At 47.2% G+C, this 23,374-nt stretch overlaps 1 protein-coding gene across 1 annotated transcript; it reads left to right on the top strand.

The window, feature by feature from the left end:
* Positions 1-17,972: 17,972 nt before the first annotated feature.
* Positions 17,973-22,897, top strand: LOC110513674 (potassium voltage-gated channel subfamily A member 1-like). Its single transcript, XM_036945476.1, has 2 exons — positions 17,973-19,012; positions 19,445-22,897. Exon 2 carries the CDS (start codon positions 19,720-19,722, stop codon positions 21,202-21,204), a length of 1,485 nt encoding a protein of 494 aa, XP_036801371.1. The 5' UTR covers positions 17,973-19,012; positions 19,445-19,719; the 3' UTR covers positions 21,205-22,897.
* Positions 22,898-23,374: the final 477 nt, after the last annotated feature.

Below are 23,374 nucleotides of genomic sequence, written 5' to 3'. Positions count from 1 at the left end.
CTGTTACTACCACCCCCACCAATACACACCTTCCTAGATCTACACAGGCTGTTACTACCACCCCCACAACAACACACCTTCCTAGATCTACACAGGCTATTACTACCACCCCCACCACTACACACCTTCCTAGATCTACACAGGCTGTTACTACCACCCCCACCACTTCACACCTTCCTAGATCTACACAGGCTGTTACTACCACCCCCACCTCTACACACCTTCCTAGATCTACACAGGCTGTTTCTACCACCCCCACCACCACACACCTTCCTAGATCTACACAGGCTGTTACTACCACCCCCACCACTACACACCTTCCTAGATCTACACAGGCTATTACTACCACCCCCACCACTACACACCTTCCTACAGGCTGTTACTACCACCCCCACCACTACACACCTTCCTAGATCTACACAGGCTGTTACTACCACCCCCACCACTACACACCTTCCTACAGGCTGTTACTACCACCCCCACCACTACACACCTTCCTAGATCTACACAGGCTGTTACTACCACCCCCACCTCTACACACCTTCCTAGATCTACACAGGCTGTTACTACCACCCCCACCTCTACACACCTTCCTAGATCTACACAGGCTGTTTCTACCACCCCCACCACCACACACCTTCCTAGATCTACACAGGCTGTTACTACCACACCCACCACTACACACCTTCCTAGATCTACACAGGCTGTTACTACCACCCCCACCACTACACACCTTCCTAGATCTACACAGGCTGTTACTACCACCCCCACCACTACACACCTTCCTACAGGCTGTTACTACCACCCCCACCACTACACACCTTCCTACAGGCTGTTACTACCACCCCCACCACTGCACACCTTCCTAGATCTACACAGGCTATTACTACCACCCCCACCACTACACACCTTCCTAGATCTACACAGGCTGTTACTACCACCCCCACCACTACACACCTTGCTAGATCTATTCAGGCTGTTTGGATACAAACCATCACTGTACACAGCAGTACAGAGCCAGGCTCACACATGCACGACACACATCCACACACTGTCAGTACCCCCCCACCACCACACACACCACCTCCCTACACACACCCACACACTGTCACTGCCCCCCTCAAACCCATTACACACACCACCTCCCTACACACACCCACACACTGTCACTGCCCCCCTCAAACCCATTACACACACCACCTCCCTACACACACCCACACACTGTCACTGCCCCCCTCAAACCCATTACACACACCACCTCCCTACACACACCCACACACTGTCACTGCCCCCCTCAAACCCATTACACACACCACCTCCCTACACACACCCACACACTGTCACTGCCCCCCTCAAACCCATTACACACACCACCTCCCTACACACACCCACACACTGTCACTGCCCCCCTCAAACCCATTACACACACCACCTCCCTACACACACCCACACACTGTCACTGCCCCCCTCAAACCCATTACACACACGTTGCACCACTATGTTCAATGTCCGTTGATCCTCCCCCTCCCTTTTTCTGTCACTCTTCCTCCTCCCCTCCTTTCTCCCCTCCTCCCTCTCTCCCCTCCTCCCTCTCTCCCCTCCTCGCTCTCTCCCCTCCTTGCTCCCCTGCTCGCTCTCTCCTCCCTCCTTCTCTCCTCCCTCTCTCCCCTCCCTGTCTCCCCTCCTCCCTCTCTCCCCTGCTCCCTCTCTCCTCCCTCTCCCCCTCTCTCCTCCCTCTCTCCCCTCCTCCCTCCTCCCTCTCTCCTCCTCCCTCTCTGCCCTCCTCCCTCTCTCCCCTGCTCGCTATCTCCTCCCTCCCTCTCTCCTCCCTCTCCCCTCCTCCCTCTCTCCCCTCCTCCCTCTCCTCCACTCCTCTCCTCTCTCCCCTCCTCCTTCTCTCCCCTCCTCCCCTCTCTCCCCTCCTCCCTCTCTCCCCTCCTCCCTCTCCTCCACTCCCCTCTCCCCTCCTCTCTCCCCTCCTCCCTCTCTCCCCTCCTGCCTCTCTCCCCTCCTTTCTCTCCATTGGTTCCTTCATGACCGGGGCTAATAATAACTGTTGAATGACCCTCTGTCGGTCGGTGGGTCGGCTAGGCAGCCCCCAGGGGTCTCTAAGAGCCTGTCTTGAAGGCTGGTGTGTTGTGCTAGGAACAAGGAACTAGGAACCAGGCAGCAGACTAGGAACAAGGAACTAAGCACCAGGCAACAGACTAGGAAGTAGGAACTAGGCACCAGGCAGCAGACTAGGAACTAGGAACTAGGCACCAGGTAGCAGACTAGGACATAGGAACTAGACACCAGGCAGCAGACTAGGAACTAGGAACTTGGCACTAGGACCTAGGAACTAGACACCAGGCAGCAGACTAGGAACTAGGAACTAGGCACCAGGCAACAGACTAGGAACTAGGAAGGAGACTATGAATTAGGCACCAGGCAGTAGACTAGGAACTAGAAACTAGGCACCAGGCAGCAGACTAGGAACTAGGCAACAGACTACAAACTAGGAACTAGGCACCAGGCAGCAGACTAGGAACTAGGAACTAGGCAGCAGACTAGGAACTAGGCACCAGGCAGCAGACTAGGAACAAGGAACTAGGCACCAGGCAGCAGACTAGGAAATAGGCATCAGGCAGCAGACTAGGAACTAGGCACTAGACTAGGTACTAGGCACCAGGCAGCAGACTAGGAAATAGGCACCAGGCAGCAGACTAGGAACTAGGACCAGGCAGCAGACTAGGCACTAGGAATTAGGCACCAGGCAGCAGACTAGGAACTAGGCAGTAGACTAGGAACTAGGAACTAGGCACCAGACAGCAGACTAGGAACTAGGAACTAGGCACCAGACAGCAGACTAGGAACTAGGCACCATGCAGCAGACTAGGCACTAGGCAGTAGACTAGGAACTAGGCACCATGCAGCAGACTAGGCACTAGGCAGTAGACTAGGAACTAGGCACCAGGCAGCAGACTAGGAAATAGGCATCAGGCAGCAGACTAGGAACTAGGCACTAGACTAGGTACTAGGCACCAGGCAGCAGACTAGGAAATAGGCACCAGGCAGCAGACTAGGAACTAGGACCAGGCAGCAGACTAGGCACTAGGAATTAGGCACCAGGCAGCAGACTAGGAACTAGGCAGTAGACTAGGAACTAGGAACTAGGCACCAGACAGCAGACTAGGAACTAGGAACTAGGCACCAGACAGCAGACTAGGAACTAGGCACCATGCAGCAGACTAGGCACTAGGCAGCAGACTAGGAACTAGGCACCATGCAGCAGACTAGGCACTAGGCAGCAGACTAGGAACTAGGAACAAGGCACCAGACAGCAGACTAGGAACTAGGCACCATGCAGCAGACTAGGCACTAGGCAGCAGACTAGGAACTAGGAACAAGGCACCAGACAGCAGACTAGGAACTAGGCACCAGGCACCAGGCAACAGACTAGGAACTAGGCACCAGACAGTAGACTAGGAACTAGGAACTAGGCACCAGACAGCAGACTAGGAACTAGGCACCATGCAGCAGACTAGGCACTAGGCAGCAGACTAGGAACTAGGCACCATGCAGCAGACTAGGCACTAGGCAGCAGACTAGGAACTAGGAACAAGGCACCAGACAGCAGACTAGGAACTAGGCACCATGCAGCAGACTAGGCACTAGGCAGCAGACTAGGAACTAGGAACAAGGCACCAGACAGCAGACTAGGAACTAGGCACCAGGCACCAGGCAACAGACTAGGAACTAGGCACCATGCAGCAGACTAGGCACTAGGAAGCAGACTAGGAACTAGGAACAAGGCACCAGACAGCAGACTAGGAACTAGGCACCAGGCACCAGGCAGCAGACTAGGCACCAGGCACCAGGCACCAGGCACTAGGCAGCAGACTATGAACTAGGAACTAGGAACCAGGCAGCAGACTAGAAACTAGGAACTAGGCACCAGGCAGCAGACTAGGCACTTGGCAGCAGACTAGGAACTAGGCACCAGGCACCAGGCAACAGACTAGGAACTAGACACTAGTTAGCAGACTAGGAACTAGGAACTAGGCACCAGGCAGCAGACTAGAAACTAGGAACTAGGCACCAGGCAGCAGGCTAGGAACCAGGCACCAGGCAGCAGACTAGGAACTAGGAACTAGGCACCAGGCATCAGACTAGGAACTAGGCACCAGGCAGCAGACTAGGCACTAGGCACCAGGCAGCAGACTAGGAACTAGGAACTAGGCACCAGGCACTAGGCATCAGACTATGAACTGGGAACTAGGAACTAGGCACCAGGCAGTAGACTAGGTACTAGGCACCAGGCAGTAGACTAGGTACTAGGCACCAGGCAGTAGACTAGGTACTAGGCACCAGGCAGCAGACTAGGAGCTAGGAACTAGGCACCAGGCAGCAGACTAGGAACTAAGCACCAGGCAGTAGACTAGGTACTAGGCACCAGGCAGCAGACAAGGTACTAGGCACCAGGCAGTAGACTAGGTACTAAGCACCAGGCAGTAGACTATGTACTAGGCACCAGGCAGCAGACTAGGTACTAGGCACCAGGCAGTAGACTAGGTACTAGGCACCAGGCAGCAGGCAGTAGACTAGGTACTAAGCACCAGGCAGTAGACTAGGTACTAGGCACCAGGCAGTAGACTAGGTACTAGGCACCAGGCACCAGGCAGTAGACTAGGTACTAGGCACCAGGCACCAGGCAGTAGACTAGGTACTAGGCACCAGGCACCAGGCAGTAGACTAGGTACTAGGCACCAGGCAGTAGACTAGGTACTAAGCACCAGGCAGCAGACTAGGTACTAGGCACCAGGCAGCAGACTAGATACTAGGCATCAGGCAGTAGACTAGGTACTAGGCACCAGGCAGCAGACTAGGTACTAGGCACCAGGCAGTAGACTAGGTACTAGGCACCAGGCAGTAGACTAGGTACTAGGCACCAGGCAGGAGACTAGGTACTAGGCACCAGGCAGCAGACTAGGTACTAGGCACCAGGCAGTAGACTAGGTACTAGGCACCAGGCAGTAGACTAGGTACTAGATCAACAGGAATGAGATGTCTGATCAACAGGAATGAGATGTCTGATCAACAGGAAGAGATGTCTGATCAACAGGGAGAGATGTCTGATCAACAGGAATGAGATGTCTGATCAACAGGGAGAGATGTCTGATCAACAGGAATGAGATGTCTGATCAACGGGAATGAGATGTCTGATCAACAGGGAGAGATGTCTGATCAACGGGAATGAGATGTCTGATCAACGGGAATGAGATGTCTGATCAACAGGGAGAGATGTCTGATCAACAGGAATGAGATGTCTGATCAACAGGAATGAGATGTCTGATCAACGGGGAGAGATGTCTGATCAACAGGAATGGGATGTCTGATCAACAGGAAGAGATGTCTGATCAACGGGAAGAGATGTCTGATCAACAGGAAGAGATGTCAGGTCTGATGGATCGCAGCTGAACATAGAATGGTTATAGATGGTCATGAAGCACGTGGAGGGGGAAACAGAGAAAACGGAGGGTAGCCTGAAATGTTTTGTAAATAACGTTCCACTACTTGTACTCTGTGTCATGTGACAAACATGGCATGGCGGGAACTGGCAAGGAGTGGAATGATAGCACAAACAGACTGATACCCAGGCTATGAACAGACAGCCATAGCTAGCAGACTGTATTACAGCTAGTGGAATGATAGCACAAACAGACTGATACCCAGGCTATGAACAGACAGCCATAGCTAGCAGACTGTATTACAGCTAGTGGAATGATAGCACAAACAGACTGATACCCAGGCTATGAACAGACAGCCATAGCTAGCAGACTGTATTACAGCTAGTGGAATGATAGCACACACAGACTGATACCCAGGCTAAATGGAGGGCTCCCTACACAGAGAGACAGTCTGCATCCACATATACTAGACTTTAACAAAAAGTTCATTATCCCAGGTGACCCAAACATATTGGGTGAAATATTTGTTTTCCCCTTCAGAAAAACATCACGTTGTTTTCATGTTAGAGTCAGAGAGAAACATGACAACACACAAAACAACCTCTACTCACAACACTAATAAATCAATCACAGAGCCATAGAACTGAGAAAACAGCCAATCACAAAACCATAGAACTGAGGAAACAGCCAATCACAGAGCCATAGAACTGAGAAAACAGCCAATCACAAAACCATAGAACTGAGGAAACAGCCAATCACAGAGCCATAGAACTGAGGAAAGAGCCAATCACAGTGCCATAGAACTGAGGAAACAGCCAATCACAGAGCCATAGAACTGAGGAAACAGCCAATCACAGTGCCATAGAACTGAGGAAACAGCCAATCACAGAGCCATACAACTGAGGAAACAGCCAATCACAGAGTCATACAACTGAGGAAACAGCCAATCACAGAGCCATACAACGGAGAAAACAGCCAATCACAGAGCCATATAACTGAGGAAACAGCCAATCACAGAGCCATAGAACTGAGAAAACAGCCAATCACAGTGCCATAGAACTGAGGAAACAGCCAATTACAGTGCCATATAACTGAGGAAACAGCCAATTACAGTGCCATATAACTGAGGAAACAGCCAATCACAGAGCCATAGAACTGAGGAAACAGCCAATCCCCAGAGAGGGAAGGGAGGAGAGAGAGAGGGGAGGGGAGGAGAGAGGGGAGAGAGAGGGGGAAGGGAGGAGTGAGAGAGGGGGGAGAGAGAGGGAAGGGCGGAGAGAGAGAGGGGGGAGAGAGAGGGGGGAGAAAGAGGGAAGGGAGGAGAGAGAGGGGGGATAGAGAGGGAAGGGTTAAAGTCTGTATTAAACTTTACACCTGCTGGCCCCTGGTAGAAAGGACCTAGGCTGAATCCCAAATGGGATTCTGTTCCCTATTTAGTGCACTACTTTAGACAAGGGTCCATAAGGCTCTCATCTAAAGTAGTGCACTAGCCCTATGGGGCCTGGTCTAAAGAAGTGCACTATATAGAAATTAGGGTGCCATTTGGGATGGATGTTTTAGACGTGGCCCTTGCTGGAGGAAGCTATAGGCGTGGCCCCTGCTGGAGGAGGCGTGGCCTTAGATAGAGTCTTCCATCATGAGTTTCAGTGTTGATTGGGTCTGATGAAGGTAACCGCAGTAACCAGACCCAACAAACATTATACTGCCAGCTTTTCTTTTGCTGTCCACAGCCTCAACCTGACATAAGATACACACACTCAGGACTACAGCCTCAACCTGACATAAGATACACACACTCAGGACTACAGCCTCAACCTGACATAAGATACACACACTCAGGACTACAGCCTCAGCCTCAACCTGACATAAGATACACACACTCAGGACTACAGCCTCAGCCTCAACCTGACATAAGATACACACACTCAGGACTACAGCCTCAACCTGACATAAGATACACACACTCAGGACTACAGCCTCAGCCTCAACCTGACATAAGATACACACACTCAGGACTACAGCCTCAGCCTCAACCTGACATAAGATACACACACTCAGGACTACAGCCTCAGCCTCAACCTGACATAAGATACACACACTCAGGACTACAGCCTCAGCCTCAACCTGACATAAGATACACACACTCAGGACTACAGCCTCAGCCTCAACCTGACATAAGATACACACACTCAGGACTACAGCCTCAGCCTCAACCTGACATAAGATACACACACTCAGGACTCCAGCCTCAGCCTCAACCTGACATAAGATACACACACTCAGGACTACAGCCTCAGCCTCAACCTGACATAAGATACACACACTCAGGACTACAGCCTCAGCCTCAACCTGACATAAGATACACACACTCAGGACTACAGCCTCAGCCTCAACCTGACATAAGATACACACACTCAGGACTCCAGCCTCAGCCTCAACCTGACATAAGATACACACACTCAGGACTACAGCCTCAGCCTCAACCTGACATAAGATACACACACTCAGGACTACAGCCTCAGCCTCAACCTGACATAAGATACACACACTCAGGACTACAGCCTCAACCTGACATGAGATACACACACTCAGGACTACAGCCTCAACCTGACATTAAATACACACACTCAGGACTACAGCCTCAACCTGACATAAGATACACACACTCAGGACTACAGCCTCAGCCTGACATAAGATACACACACTATAACTACAGACAGTACAGTATAATTACAGACAGTACAGTATAACTACAGACAGTACAGTACAGTACAACTACAGACAGTACAACTACAGAGCGTCTGGAATCATGTAATAATAATGAGGCAGCTAGTGAATACTACAGCTAGTGAGTACTACAGCTAGTGAATACTACAGCTAGTGAATACCACAGCTAGTGAATACTACAGCTAGTGAATACTACAGCTAGTGAATACCACAGCTAGTGAATAATACAGCTAGTGAATACTACAGCTAGTGAGTACTACAGCTAGTGAATACTACAGCTAGTGAGTACTACAGCTAGTGAGTACTACAGCTAGTGAATACTACAGCTAGTGAGTACTACAGCTAGTGAATACTACAGCTAGTGAGTACTACAGCTAGTGAATACCACAGCTAGTGAGTACTACAGCTAGTGAATACTACAGCTAGTGAATACCACAGCTAGTGAATACCACAGCTAGTGAATACTACAGCTAGTGAATACTACAGCTAGTGAGTACTACAGCTAGTGAATACTACAGCTAGTGAGTACTACAGCTAGTGAATACTACAGCTAGTGAGTACTACAGCTAGTGAATACTACAGCTAGTGCATACCACAGCTAGTGAATACTACAGCTAGTGAATGCTACAGCTAGTGAGTACTACAGCTAGTGAATACTACAGCTAGTGAGTACTACAGCTAGTGAATACTACAGCTAGTGAGTACTACAGCTAGTGAATACTACAGCTAGTGAATACTACAGCTAGTGAATTCTACAGCTAGTGAGTACTACAGCTAGTGAATACTACAGCTAGTGAATACTACAGCTAGTGAATACTACAGCTAGTGAATTCTACAGCTAGTGAGTACTACAGCTAGTGAATACCACAGCTAGCCTTATTCTCAACCAAGCAGACAGCCAGGCCCACCTTCTATCTATCTCTCTCTCTCTATTTCCCTCAATTCAATTCAAGGGTCTTTATTGGCATGGGAAACATATGTTAACATATAAACAATGAACAATAAAAATGAACAGTAAACATTACATTAAGTTCCCCCCATCTCTTTCTCTCTCGCTCTCTCACATACTCTATCTCCACACCCCTCTCCCTCCATCTCTCTTCTCTCTCTCTTCAATCTCTCTTGTAGCTCATAATATGTGAACCGATGTGACAAGGCAGACCTTGTTTTTACCCTCTCTCTGCATCTGTCTCTGGAACCTACTGGTTGCCATGGAGAATGGTGTTGAACATGCTGTACAGAACCTTTCCTCTCTCTCGTTTCTCTCCATATCTCTCTCTCCCTGCCTCTCTCTACCTCCCTCTCTCTCTCCATCCCTTCCTCTACCTCCCTCCCTCTCCATCCCTCTCTCTACTTCCCTCTCTCCCTCCCTCTCTCTACCTCCCTCTCTCTACCTCCCCTGCTGTCTCTCTTGCGCCCCCCTCTAGGTAGCCTAGCAGTGTCAGATGTTAGCTAGCATTGCTAGCCCTGTTAGATGTTAGCTGGTCTAGCAGTGTCAGATGTTAGCTAGCATTGCTAGCCCTGTTAGATGTTAGCTAGCCTAGCCCTGTTAGATGTTAGCTGGCCTAGCAGTGTCAGATGTTAGCTAGCATTGCTAGCATGCGTCTAGCATTTGATGATAGTTTTCTGCTAGCACCGTTAGCCCTGTTGGCTGGCTCTTTGCTCCACCACTCTGTGTTGGTCTGCTGGGCTGCTGGCCAGATAGCTCTAGAAACAGCAGAACACTATAACATTACAGTAGTATTGCTGAGCAGCACTGTAACGGTGTAGAAACACGTGGTAACAATAATGAGAGTCCTATTTTGCGAATTTGGGTCAGCAGGACAGGCAGAGGCTTCATCAATTAAAGTAAATGAATAGTAGTTGAACAGAGAAGAAAAAACATTCCCTTATCCTTCGATCACATGGTGTCTATTGTTTTGGAGGAACCCCCTCCTCTCACACTGCGTCATATTTCAGTGATCCGGGTTACGCGGAACGGGATATGTAAGAAACAGGCGCTGTGCTCGATCCGCTGTCCATGGTGCTGAAACTGAAACTGAGCTTTTAAAAAATAAATAAATTAACCGTCGGGAATTCCTCCTCCTCTATTTCTCCCCCTCCCTCGCAGCCCCACCAGCGGCTACATAAACAGCACACATCCCAGCCCAAATCTCAGACCTAACCTTACATCTGTCCTCAATGGGTTATGTGGGGTTTTATTCAAGGTTGAATGGAAATACAGCCGCGGGAGAATCTCTCATTGTGGGAGCGTTCCAGGGAGAAGGAATGGGAGCGTTCTAGGGAGAAGGAATGGGAGCGTTCTAGGGAGAAGGAATGGGAGCGTTCTAGGGAGAAGGAATGGGAGCGTTCCAGGGAGAAGGAATGGGAGCGTTCCAGGGAGAAGGAATGGGAGCGTTCCAGGGAGAAGGAATGGGAGCGTTCCAGGGAGAAGGAATGAGAGTGTTCTATCAGATGGGACAAGGCTGACGGCTCCGTCGGGAATATAAAGCCCAAGGCTTTCCTCACAGGCCAATGATCCGAGTCCCCCCCTCCTCTCTCTCTCTCTCTCTCTATCTCTCTCGCTTTCTCTCAATTCATTTAAATTCTTAGCACTTTATTTTCATGGGAAACATATGTTTACATTGCCCAATGCAAGTTAAATAGATAATAAACAAAAGTAAAAAACTAGACAATTAAAAAATGAACAGTAAACATTACAATTACAAGTTTCAGGGGAATTTACATATTTCACATGTCTTGTTATGGCTATATACAGTGTTATACTGGTGTGCAAATAGTTAAAGTACAAAATTGAAAATAAATAAGCATAAATATGGGTTACAATGGTGTTGGTTCTTCAATGGTTGCCCTTTTGTTGTGGCAACAGGTCACACATCTTGATGCTGTGATGGAACACTGGTATTTCACCCAGTAGACATGGGAGTTTATCAAGATCGGGTTTGTTTAGGAATTATTTGTTTGGTCTCTGTAATCTGAGGGAAATATGTGTCTCTAATATGGTTATACATTGGGCAGGAGGTTAGGAAGTGCTGCTCAGTATCCACCTTATTTTGTGGGCAGTGAGCACATAGCCTGTCTTCTCTTGAGAGCCATTCTGCTCTTCAGCCTAATTCTGCTCTGCATGCATTATTTGCTATTTTACGATGTACAGAGGATGTTTTTGCAGAATTCTGCACACAGTCTCAATTTGGTGTTTGTCCCATTTTGTGAATTATTGGTTGGTGAGCGGATCCCAGACCTCACAACCATAAAGGGCAATGGGTTCTTTAACTCATTCAAGTATTTTTAGCCAGATACTAATTGATATGTCGAGATTCTCTCTCACTCTTGATCTCGCTCTCATAAATGTAAAAGGGAATGGAGACAGACGTATGAATCAACGACACTAGAAGTCCTTGCACAGACATAAGCCTGCTTGACGATCCTGTGGTTCTATTCTCTACTGTTGCTATAACACGTGATGCATGTAAAGTACTGTACTCTGTGTGTGAGGTCTTAGAATCAGTCAGCTTTAAAGGTTATCAACACATCCTAATAGCCAGGGACAGGTAATGGGGCTATAGGGAGAGGAAATGACTGAGTCCCAAATGGAACCCGATTCTCTATATAGTGTACTACTTTGGAACAGCCCGTGCACCATGAAGGGAACAGTGTTTCATTTTGGGAAACAGTTTCAATACCACCATTGTCTCTCCTGAACGGATTTAAACTCATATCTCATATCCCATGTTGGAGACACTCCATTTAGTTTGATATGAGACGTTCCGGATGGTAGGTATTCTCCTGAACGGAGGGATTTAAACTCATATCTCATATCCCATGTTAGAGACACTCCATTTAGTTTGATATGAGACGTTCCGGATGGTAGGTATTCTCCTGAACGGAGGGATTTAAACTCATATCTCATATCCCATGTTGGAGACACTCCATTTAGTTTGATATGAGACGTTCCGGATGGTAGGTATTCTCCTGAACGGAGGGATTTAAACTCATATCTCATATCCCATGTTAGAGACACTCCATTTAGTTTGATATGAGACATTCCGGATGGTAGGTATTCTCCTGAACGGAGGGATTTAAACTCATATCTCATATCCCATGTTGGAGACACTCCATTTAGTTTGATATGAGACGTTCCGGATGGTAGGTATTCTCCTGAACGGATTTAAACTCATATCTCATATCCCATGTTAGAGACACTCCATTTAGTTTGATATGAGACGTTCCGGATGGTAGGTATTCTCCTGAACGGATTTAAACTCATATCTCATATCCCATGTTAGAGACACTCCATTTAGTTTGATATGAGACGTTCCGGATGGTAGGTATTCTCCTGAACGGAGGGATTTAAACTCATATCTCATATCCCATGTTAGAGACACTCCATTTAGTTTGATATGAGACGTTCCGGATGGTAGGTATTCTCCTGAACGGAGGGATTTAAACTCATATCTCATATCCTATGTTAGAGACACTCCATTTAGTCTGATATGAGACGTTCCGGATGGTAGGTATTCTCCTGAACGGATTTAAACTCATATCTCATATCCCATGTTAGAGACACTCCATTTAGTTTGATATGAGACGTTCCGGATGGTAGGTATTCTCCTGAACGGAGGGATTTAAACTCATATCTCATATCCCATGTTGGAGACACTCCATTTAGTTTGATATGAGACGTTCCGGATGGTAGGTATTCTCCTGAACGGAGGGATTTAAACTCATATCTCATATCCCATGTTGGAGACACTCCATTTAGTTTAATATGAGACGTTCCGGATGGTAGGTATTCTCCTGAACGGAGGGATTTAAACTCATATCTCATATCCCATGTTAGAGACACTCCATTTAGTTTGATATGAGACGTTCCGGATGGTAGGTATTCTCCTGAACGGAGGGATTTAAACTCATATCTCATATCCCATGTTGGAGACACTCCATTTAGTTTGATATGAGACGTTCCGGATGGTAGGTATTCTCCTGAACGGAGGGATTTAAACTCATATCTCATATCCTATGTTAGAGACACTCCATTTAGTTTGATATGAGACGTTCCGGATGGTAGGTATTCTCCTGAACGGAGGGATTTAAACTCATATCTCATATCCCATGTTAGAGACACTCCATTTAGTTTGATATGAGACGTTCCGGATGGTAGGTATTCTCCTGAACGGATTTAAACTCATATCTCATATCCCATGTTAGAGACACTCCATTTAGTTTGATATGAGACGTTCCGGATGGTAGGTATTCTCCTGAACGGATTTAAACTCATATCTCATATCCCATGTTAGAGACACTCCATTTAGTTTGATATGAGACGTTCCGGATGGTAGGTATTCTCCTGAACGGAGGGATTTAAACTCATATCTCATATCCCATGTTAGAGACACTCCATTTAGTTTGATATGAGACGTTCCGGATGGTAGGTATTCTCCTGAACGGAGGGATTTAAACTCATATCTCATATCCTATGTTAGAGACACTCCATTTAGTCTGATATGAGACGTTCCGGATGGTAGGTATTCTCCTGAACGGATTTAAACTCATATCTCATATCCCATGTTAGAGACACTCCATTTAGTTTGATATGAGACGTTCCGGATGGTAGGTATTCTCCTGAACGGAGGGATTTAAACTCATATCTCATATCCCATGTTGGAGACACTCCATTTAGTTTGATATGAGACGTTCCGGATGGTAGGTATGCTCCTGAACGGAGGGATTTAAACTCATATCTCATATCCCATGTTGGAGACACTCCATTTAGTTTAATATGAGACGTTCCGGATGGTAGGTATTCTCCTGAACGGAGGGATTTAAACTCATATCTCATATCCCATGTTAGAGACACTCCATTTAGTTTGATATGAGACGTTCCGGATGGTAGGTATTCTCCTGAACGGAGGGATTTAAACTCATATCTCATATCCCATGTTAGAGACACTCCATTTAGTTTGATATGAGACGTTCCGGATGGTAGGTATTCTCCTGAACGGAGGGATTTAAACTCATATCTCATATCCCATGTTGGAGACACTCCATTTAGTTTGATATGAGACGTTCCGGATGGTAGGTATTCTCCTGAACGGAGGGATTTAAACTCATATCTCATATCCCATGTTGGAGACACTCCATTTAGTTTGATATGAGACGTTCCGGATGGTAGGTATTCTCCTGAACGGAGGGATTTAAACTCATATCTCATATCCCATGTTGGAGACACTCCATTTAGTTTAATATGAGACGTTCCGGATGGTAGGTATTCTCCTGAACGGAGGGATTTAAACTCATATCTCATATCCCATGTTAGAGACACTCCATTTAGTTTGATATGAGACGTTCCGGATGGTAGGTATTCTCCTGAACGGAGGGATTTAAACTCATATCTCATATCCCATGTTGGAGACACTCCATTTAGTTTGATATGAGACGTTCCGGATGGTAGGTATTCTCCTGAACGGAGGGATTTAAACTCATATCTCATATCCCATGTTAGAGACACTCCATTTAGTTTGATATGAGACGTTCCGGATGGTAGGTATTCTCCTGAACGGAGGGATTTAAACTCATATCTCATATCCCATGTTGGAGACACTCCATTTAGTTTGATATGAGACGTTCCGGATGGTAGGTATTCTCCTGAACGGAGGGATTTAAACTCATATCTCATATCCCATGTTAGAGACACTCCATTTAGTTTGATATGAGACGATGTTATGTATTCACTTACAAAAACGTTCAATATGTTAAGAATTCCAATTTGTTCTGGCTAATGTTAGCTAGGTGGCTAATGTTAGCTAGGTGGCTAGGTGGCTAATGTTAGCTAGGTGGCTAATGTTAGCTAGGTGGCTAGGTGGCTAATGCTAACGTTAGCTGGCTGGTTAACATTAGCACGGCTAGGGGTTAGGGTTAAGGTTAGGGATAAGGTTACGAGTTAGGTTGAAAGGGTTTAAGGTTAGCGGAAGAGTTAGCTAAAAGGGTTAAGGTTAGGATTAGGGGGAGGATTAGCTAACATTGCTAATCAGTTGCTAATTAGCTAAAAGGGTTAAGGTTAGGATTAGGGGAAGGGTTAGCTAAACATTGCTAATTAGTTGCTAATCAGCTAAAAAAGTAGTAAGAAGTTGACAAGTTGCTAGTTAGCTAAAACACTATAGTTTTATAGACTAGACGTTCGCGTTATGAGCCTACTCATGCACACCGACCAACCACTGTCCTTTTGTTGTTGCCTTAAGTAACCTTCTGTCTTATGTAACTCTACCAAACCTAACATATCATACTGATTTGTCCCAGATTTACTTTTACTATGTTATGTCTAGTCTATGAGAGACCAGGCTAGATATCCTACACCAGCCTTCAGAGGGAGAAAGACGTTCAGAGTTGGAACCTTTTAGGCCTGAAGAGTATAGACATTCCTCCACCCCCCAAGCCATATATCCTGTCAGCTGATTCTGTCGCGTGTTAAATCCCTTGGTGTTAAACCCCCTGGTGTAAAACTCCAGGCCTGAAGACTATAGACATTCCTCCACCCCCCAAGCCACATATCCTGTCAGCTGATTCTGTCGTGTGTTAAACCCCAGGTGTAAACTCCAGGCCTGAAGACTATAGACATTCCTCCACCCCCAAGCCATATATCCTGTCAGCTGATTCTGTCGTGTGTTAAACCCCCTGGTGTTAAACTCCCTAATGTAAAACTACCTGGTGTTAAATCCATTGGTGTTAAATCCCCTGGTGTTTAATCCCCTGGTGTTAAATCCCCTGGTGTTAAACCCCCTGGTGTTAAACCCCCTGGTGTTAAATCCCCTGGTGTTAAACCCCCTGGTGTTAAACCCCCTGGTGTAAAATCCCTTGGTGTTAAATCCCCTGGTGTTAAATCCCTTGGTGTTAAATCCCTTGGTGTTAAACCCCCTGGTGTTAAATCCCCTGGTGTTTAATCCCCTGGTGTTAAATCCCCTGGTGTTAAATCCCCTGGTGTTAAATCCCTTGCTGTTAAACCCCCTGGTGTTAAACCCCCTGGTGTTAAACCCCTTGCTGTTAAACCCCCTGGTGTTAAACCCCCTGGTGTTAAACCCCCTGGTGTTAATCCCTTGGTCTTAAATCCCCTGGTGTTAAACCCCCTGGTGTTAAATCCCCTGGTGTTAATCCCTTGGTGTTAAATCCCCTGGTGTTAAACCCCTTGGTGTTAAACCCCCTGGTGTTAAACCCCCTGGTGTTAATCCCCTGGTGTTAATCCCTTGGTGTGAAATCCCCTGGTGTTAAACCCCCTGGTGTTAAACCCCCTGGTGTTAAACCCCCTGGTGTTAAACCCCCTGGTGTTAATCCCCTGGTGTTAATCCCTTGGTGTGAAATCCCCTGGTGTTAAACCCCCTGGTGTTAAACCCCCTGGTGTTAAACCCCCTAGTGTTAGTCTCTTGGTGTTAAACCCCCTGGTGTTAAATCCCCTGGTGTTAAATCCCTTGGTGTTAAATCCCCTGGTGTTAAACCCCCTGGTGTTAAATCCCCTAGTGTTAATCCCTTGGTGTTAAATCCCCTGGTGTTAAACCCCCTGGTGTTAAACCCCCTAGTGTTAGTCTCTTGGTGTTAAACCCCCTGGTGTTAAATCCCCTGGTGTTAAACCCCCTGGTGTTAAACCCCCTGGTGTTAAATCCCCTAGTGTTAGTCTCTTGGTGTTAAACCCCCTGGTGTTAAATCCCCTGGTGTTAAACCCCCTGGTGTTAAATCCCCTGGTGTTAAACCCCCTGGTGTTAAACCCCTTGGTGAGTGCTACTACCAGTCACCTTGTCTTGGGGACAGGGGAACACCTACTAGCCTATATGATGCTGGAAGCAATGGCCCAACTAGACATGTATCTAACGTCATAATTCCTCAAACTATTGAAACCATAGTGTAATCACCGTGATGAAAATCCTGGACCACAGAATGGAAGACACAGAGAGCAAGGTTCAATTGTATTTTAAATTAACTTCTGTTGACATACTAAACGTGATCCAATAAGAATTATAATGTGTTTTTATCAAGGAGACCCACTATAGGTGTTTACGTGGGAAGAGACCCCAGCCTTTACGTCACATGATGCAGCTGATAAACACGTCTTATCATTGGAGGAGATTTCCTGTTGGTGCCACTGCCGAGTGACGCAGCGGTCTAAGGCACCGCATGTCAGCGCAAGAGGCGTCACTAATAGTACCTGGTTCGAATCCAGGCTGTATCACATCCGGCCGTGAGTAGGAGTCCCATAGGGCGGCGCACAATTGGCCCAGCGTCGTCCGGGTTTGACCGGAGTAGGCCGCCACTGTAAATAAGACTTTGACGTTAATAACTGACTTGCCTAGTTAAATAAAGGATGCTAAAATAAACTCCCCGGTCACATATCCAGAGACGAAAACAGTCAAATAGATCACCCATTGTGTCGTTCAACCCCGTTTCTCCGTCATCGTCAATTTACCTAAAATGTCATTGGCTCGCATCACCGTTTAGATTAGCTCCGTTTTGCCAGAGGGATTTAAATATATCTCAACCAGTCACGCCACCGTACAATGACTCGGGTTTTTACAGCAGAGGTGGCTTACACAATGATCTGTTGTTTTGGTGCTGCCGGTGCGCGTGTGTGTGTGTGTGTGTGTGTGTGTGTGTGTCAACATGTGTTATAGTACAGTATGTCTGCATTGCGTCGAACCGCTCCCCCCCCCCCCCCCCTTCTCTCCCACTCCTCTCTTACGCTCTCTCTCTCTCTCTCCCCGTCTTCCGCCTCCCTCCCCACCTCTCTCTCTCTCTCTCTCTTCTCTGTATGAAATCCTGCAACATGCGTTCACATGATTTAAGTATTATATTGTCTGTGGCTCAGTGATACCTTAAACCCCCGGTGTTTGACAGGTGCTACATGTTTATCTAGGCGGGGAGAATGGGTGCGTTACAGCGGTGCGTCTTGGGACGGCCGCGTCATGTTGAGTTCTAGCTCTTCTACTGCACCAAACCAGGAGAGGAGAGCTTTCTATAACGTCGCGTTTCTGCTGATGCGGCAAACTGCAGTGCAGAGCAGAGCGGAGCCGGGAAGGGAAATGGTTGTGTGCTTCTGCTCTCTCTCTCTCACACTGCCCCACTAACGTGTTCAGCTCAAACCTTCTCACTCATACCATGTTCATTTCACGACCACGCCGCTGGAGAGCGCAGCCACGCGTGACGGTCAAAAGACCGAGTGGGAACTACTAGTCGGTGTTGCCGTCCGTTGGAGAGGAGCTCAAGTTAACGGCTTTTTAAAATTTTTCTTTCGTATTATATTATATTATATTCTCTCTATTCCTCGTTCGTACCGTTTCTTCAGCATGGTTTTAAATTGCCTGTCAAGAGATTTACGCTTCTTCCAAGGCGGTTCAGAGCCGTTCGGTACCTCAAGAAGGTCGCCCTAGTCGACATTGGAAGCAAATAACACCGGAATAACGTGGCTGATATTAACGGTCGCTCCAGTCGACGTTAGAAGACAATAACACGGGAATAGCGTGGATGATATTAACGGTCGCTCCAGTCGACGTTAGAAGCCAATAACACGGGAATAGCGTGAGTGATATTAACGGTCGCTCCAGTCGACGTTTAGAAGCCAATAACACCGGAATAACGTGGGTGATATTAACGGTCGCTCCAGTCGACGTTAGAAGCCAATAACACGGGAATAGCGTGGATGATATTAACGGAGACAGTACAGTCTATGAATATTTCACCGAAGCTCGTACTGTACAGTGCAGTAAAGTGATATCCGCTACCTTTAAAACAAAAAGCCGGGACTGTAAAGTTGTAGCCGTGGCTGGCGGGTGCACCACCACCAAACGGAAATCCAGGTAATTAATAACAGAGCCGACAGTTCGGTAAATATTAACGTATCTTTATTGACGGTCGTTATTGTCATTGGTGTTGTAGTTATTATAAGGTAATAGGTGTTCAGTGTGTAGAGGGTTAGTACACTGGATGGAGATGCAGAGTGTGGACAGTTGTAGTGAAACTGGAATAATGATGTATGCGATATACAATCCAGTTGTCTCCATATCACAGTGTTGTTGTCTCCTGGATGTCCTCTATGCTGGTCAACCTGTTCCTGGTACCCCCCCTTCACGCTGTTAGGTGGGCGTCCCCCCCCCCCCCCCCCCCCCATCTAGACTACAGCATGTCACAAACACTGAGATAACACTGCTGAGCTGGAAAAAAAGATCTCTCTCTCTCTCTTGCGTTCGATTCCTTTTATTTCTCACTCTTCCCTTCCTCCCTCCGACTAGGTGGAAGACGAAGGAGAAGAAGAAGAAGGAGGAGCAGCAATGGAGGACTACTCGGAGAGAGGAGCAAGGGAGCCTTAAGAGGAGCAGCGCTTGGCGAGCTAGCCCTCTGCCTGCCTGGCCCGGGTGAATGCAAAGGGGATTTCTATCAGACAGAAGAGAGAGAGGGGAGAAATCTGAGGCGCGCAGTGAGAGCTACTAGATGCCTGCACCCACCGGGCTGAGCCGAGCATCTCCTGCCGCATAGCGCTGCGCTGAGCCCGGGCAACACCGCCAGGATGACTGTGGTGGCCGGAGATAACATGGATGAGACGTCCACCCTGCCGGGGCACCTGCAGGACACCTACCCACCAGACCACGAGGACCACGAGTGCTGCGAGAGGGTTGTCATTAATATCTCAGGGCTGCGCTTCGAGACCCAGCTAAAGACACTCAGTCAGTTCCCCGAGACGTTACTAGGTAACCCCAAAAAGAGAATGCGCTACTTCGACCCGCTTAGAAACGAGTACTTTTTTGACCGGAACCGACCGAGTTTTGACGCTATTCTATATTACTACCAGTCCGGTGGGCGGTTGAGGAGGCCCGTTAACGTTCCTCTGGATATGTTCTCCGAGGAGATCAAGTTCTACGAGCTCGGGGCAGAGGCCATGGAGAAGTTTAGAGAAGACGAAGGTTTTATTAGAGAAGAGGAAAAACCGTTACCAGAGAAAGAGTTTCAACGACAGGTCTGGTTGCTGTTTGAATACCCGGAGAGTTCGGGACCCGCCAGAGGGATAGCTATAGTATCGGTGATGGTTATCTTAATTTCAATAGTCATATTCTGTTTGGAGACGCTGCCAGAACTCAAAGAGGACCCCAGGGGTAGGATGGAAACTGTAGGCAACGTGACATTCTATTATAAACCAAATATTCTCACCGATCCTTTCTTCATAGTGGAGACCCTGTGTATAATCTGGTTCTCCTTTGAGTTGATTGTGAGGTTCTTCGCCTGCCCTAGCAAGGCAGCTTTCTTTAAAAACATGATGAATACTATAGACATAGTAGCTATCATACCCTACTTCATCACGCTGGGCACCGAGCTGGCAGAGGACCAGGAGGGGAAGGAGAAACCAAGTGAGCAGGCCGCGTCTCTGGCCATCCTCAGGGTCATCCGGCTGGTCAGGGTGTTCAGGATCTTCAAGCTGTCCAGACACTCCAAGGGGCTTCAGATATTAGGACAAACCCTCAAAGCCAGTATGAGAGAGTTGGGGTTGCTCATTTTCTTCCTCTTCATCGGAGTCATCCTCTTCTCTAGCGCTGTCTATTTCGCCGAGGCGGAGGAGAAGGAATCTTTCTTCACAAGCATCCCCGACGCCTTCTGGTGGGCCGTGGTCTCCATGACAACAGTGGGCTACGGGGACATGTACCCGGTGACCATCGGCGGAAAGATAGTGGGCTCGCTCTGCGCCATCGCCGGGGTGCTGACCATCGCGCTGCCGGTGCCTGTGATCGTGTCCAACTTTAACTATTTCTATCACCGGGAGACGGAGGGAGAGGAGCAGGCGCAGCTTCTTAACGTCAGCAACCAGGACCTTAACTCAGACAGCAACTCATCGCGCCGCAGCTCCAACTCTATCGCCAGCAAGTCAGAATACATGGAAATAGACGAAGGGATCAACAATAGCATTGATAACTTTAGGGACGCGAATCTCAGAACTGCTAACTGTACGCCTGTCCTCAACCAGAACTGCGTGAATAAGGGCAAGCTGCTGACTGACGTCTAGAAATATATACATTAATTCTATATGGCAGCGATAGACATCATGGGGATATGAGGACACACCGTTCGTTGTAGATATTGTAGAAACGTTTCGGGAAATGCTTGATTTAACTTCGTTAATAATGCGTTTTTTTTTTGCATTTGCGTTAATTACATTTGAATGAATAGAGAGAAAACTGTTTCACCAAAAGAGGATTAAAAAAAAATAAAAAAGGTTTGTTTGACTCTCAAAATGGGAATGATAAAAGTATTATAGTAACATATTATCTTTATGTTCCTAACGTTATCGGAGATATTCCGGAAAACATCCTGCCGTTGAAATATGACACGGGGAAAACACAACATGACACGGGGAAAACACAACATGACACGGGGAAAACACAACATGACACGGGGAAAACACAACATGACACGGGGAAAACACAACATGACACGGGGAAAACACAACATGATCGTTGAAGAAGAAACGGTTTTGCATGGATAATGGATCATGGATAATGGATCATGGATAATGTATCATGGATCATGGATAATGGATCATGGATAATGTATCATGGATAATGTATCATGGATAATTGTTAATGGATTATGGATAATGGATATGGATAATAATGGATAATGTATCATGGATCATGGATAATTGATAATGGATTATGGATAATGGATTATGGATTACAGTGGAACTTGGGTGAGGGTGAGTTGCGTAATGCACCGGCATCTGCTGAAGAAAGAGAAAAGGAATATGGAATCTCAGCCCGAACCCAACAACCATCTGCAGTCAGAGAGAGAGAGAGAGAGAGATCGACCAACGTTGTCCGCTAGGTGCAGTTGTTGTTCCGACGATTGCTAGTTACCCGGAGACCTACTGAGTGATCAGCTAAGCACTTTATCACAATAGAAACAAACAACAAACAAAACCCACACAGAAAACAGAGATTGAACTAAAACACTGGTCTCCTGTTGCCAAGGAGACATGATGAGAAGTGGGGGCTGTTTGTAGACCAGATGACATCTGTAAAACTGCTGCTACTTTCTATCCCAGCAGATGCTGAAACTAAAAACACCTGCTCTAATCCCACAGGGGTGTGACGATAACACGATGATGATGATGCCATGCGAGATAATAATCTTCATTAAGAAAAATATATATATAAAAAAAAAGCTTGAAATTAGCATGTTGAGACACTGTTTTATATTACTGGCATGCGCGACACATCACAGTAATGTTGCATTATTTGTATAATTTAAAACAACAACAACAGCCTGTATTATATTCTCCTCCCAAAACCGGATCCAAGACGAACCAATTCACTCTTTTTATGTGTTTGGGTTTCTCTCTCTCTCTCATTTAGGTTTCACCAAAAGTGCACTGCTTATTTATTATTTAAGTTATTACTTATTTAGGAGCATTTAAGAGCTGAATGTTAAATCTTAAGGGAACAGAAACATCTTTATTTATGTATTTTTTGGGAAGATCATGGCATGTCAAACTACTGCATTACGGCCTACCTGACTACGGTACCATGTATCCTGGGTGATTTCATGCATGACGTCAGTGTTTCAATAGCTTGTCGAGGGACCTTGGTGAATACAGCACGGTGTGACGGAACTACTGTTTAGACTGGACAGGACAGGACAGGACACACCTCAACCATATCTTAAACAGAGGAGGAGACATACCGGGATACCAACCCCTCCCCCCCCCCCCCTCCCCTCCCCACAGAGGAGGAGACATACCGGGATACCAAACCCCCCCTTCCTCCCCACAGAGGAGGAGACATACCGGGATACCAAACCCCCCCCCCCCCTCCCTCCCTCCCCACAGAGGAGGAGACCTACCAGGATACCAAACCCCCCTCCCTCCCCACAGAAGAGGAGACCTACCAGGATACCAAACCCCCCTCCCTCCCCACAGAGGAGGAGACCTACCGGGATACCAACCCCCCCCCCCCCCCCCTCCCTCCCCACAGAGGAGGAGACCTACCAGGATACCAAACCCCCCTCCCTCCCCACTAATAATATTTCATGGTTAGCTTCTGCTTCCCTGCATGGAACCTGCTGTATTATTACCCTCAATAAGAAAATGGTGACTTCCATATTGCTATTCATTTTACAGCATTTATGTATTTGTAATTTGTATTATATACATATTATGGCCTATACAGAACAACATT

This window comes from Oncorhynchus mykiss, chromosome 15 (genome assembly GCF_013265735.2).
Source record: "Oncorhynchus mykiss isolate Arlee chromosome 15, USDA_OmykA_1.1, whole genome shotgun sequence".
In the NCBI taxonomy this organism is placed as follows: Eukaryota; Metazoa; Chordata; class Actinopteri; order Salmoniformes; family Salmonidae; genus Oncorhynchus; species Oncorhynchus mykiss.
This window is presented reverse-complemented; position numbering and strand designations above follow the sequence as displayed.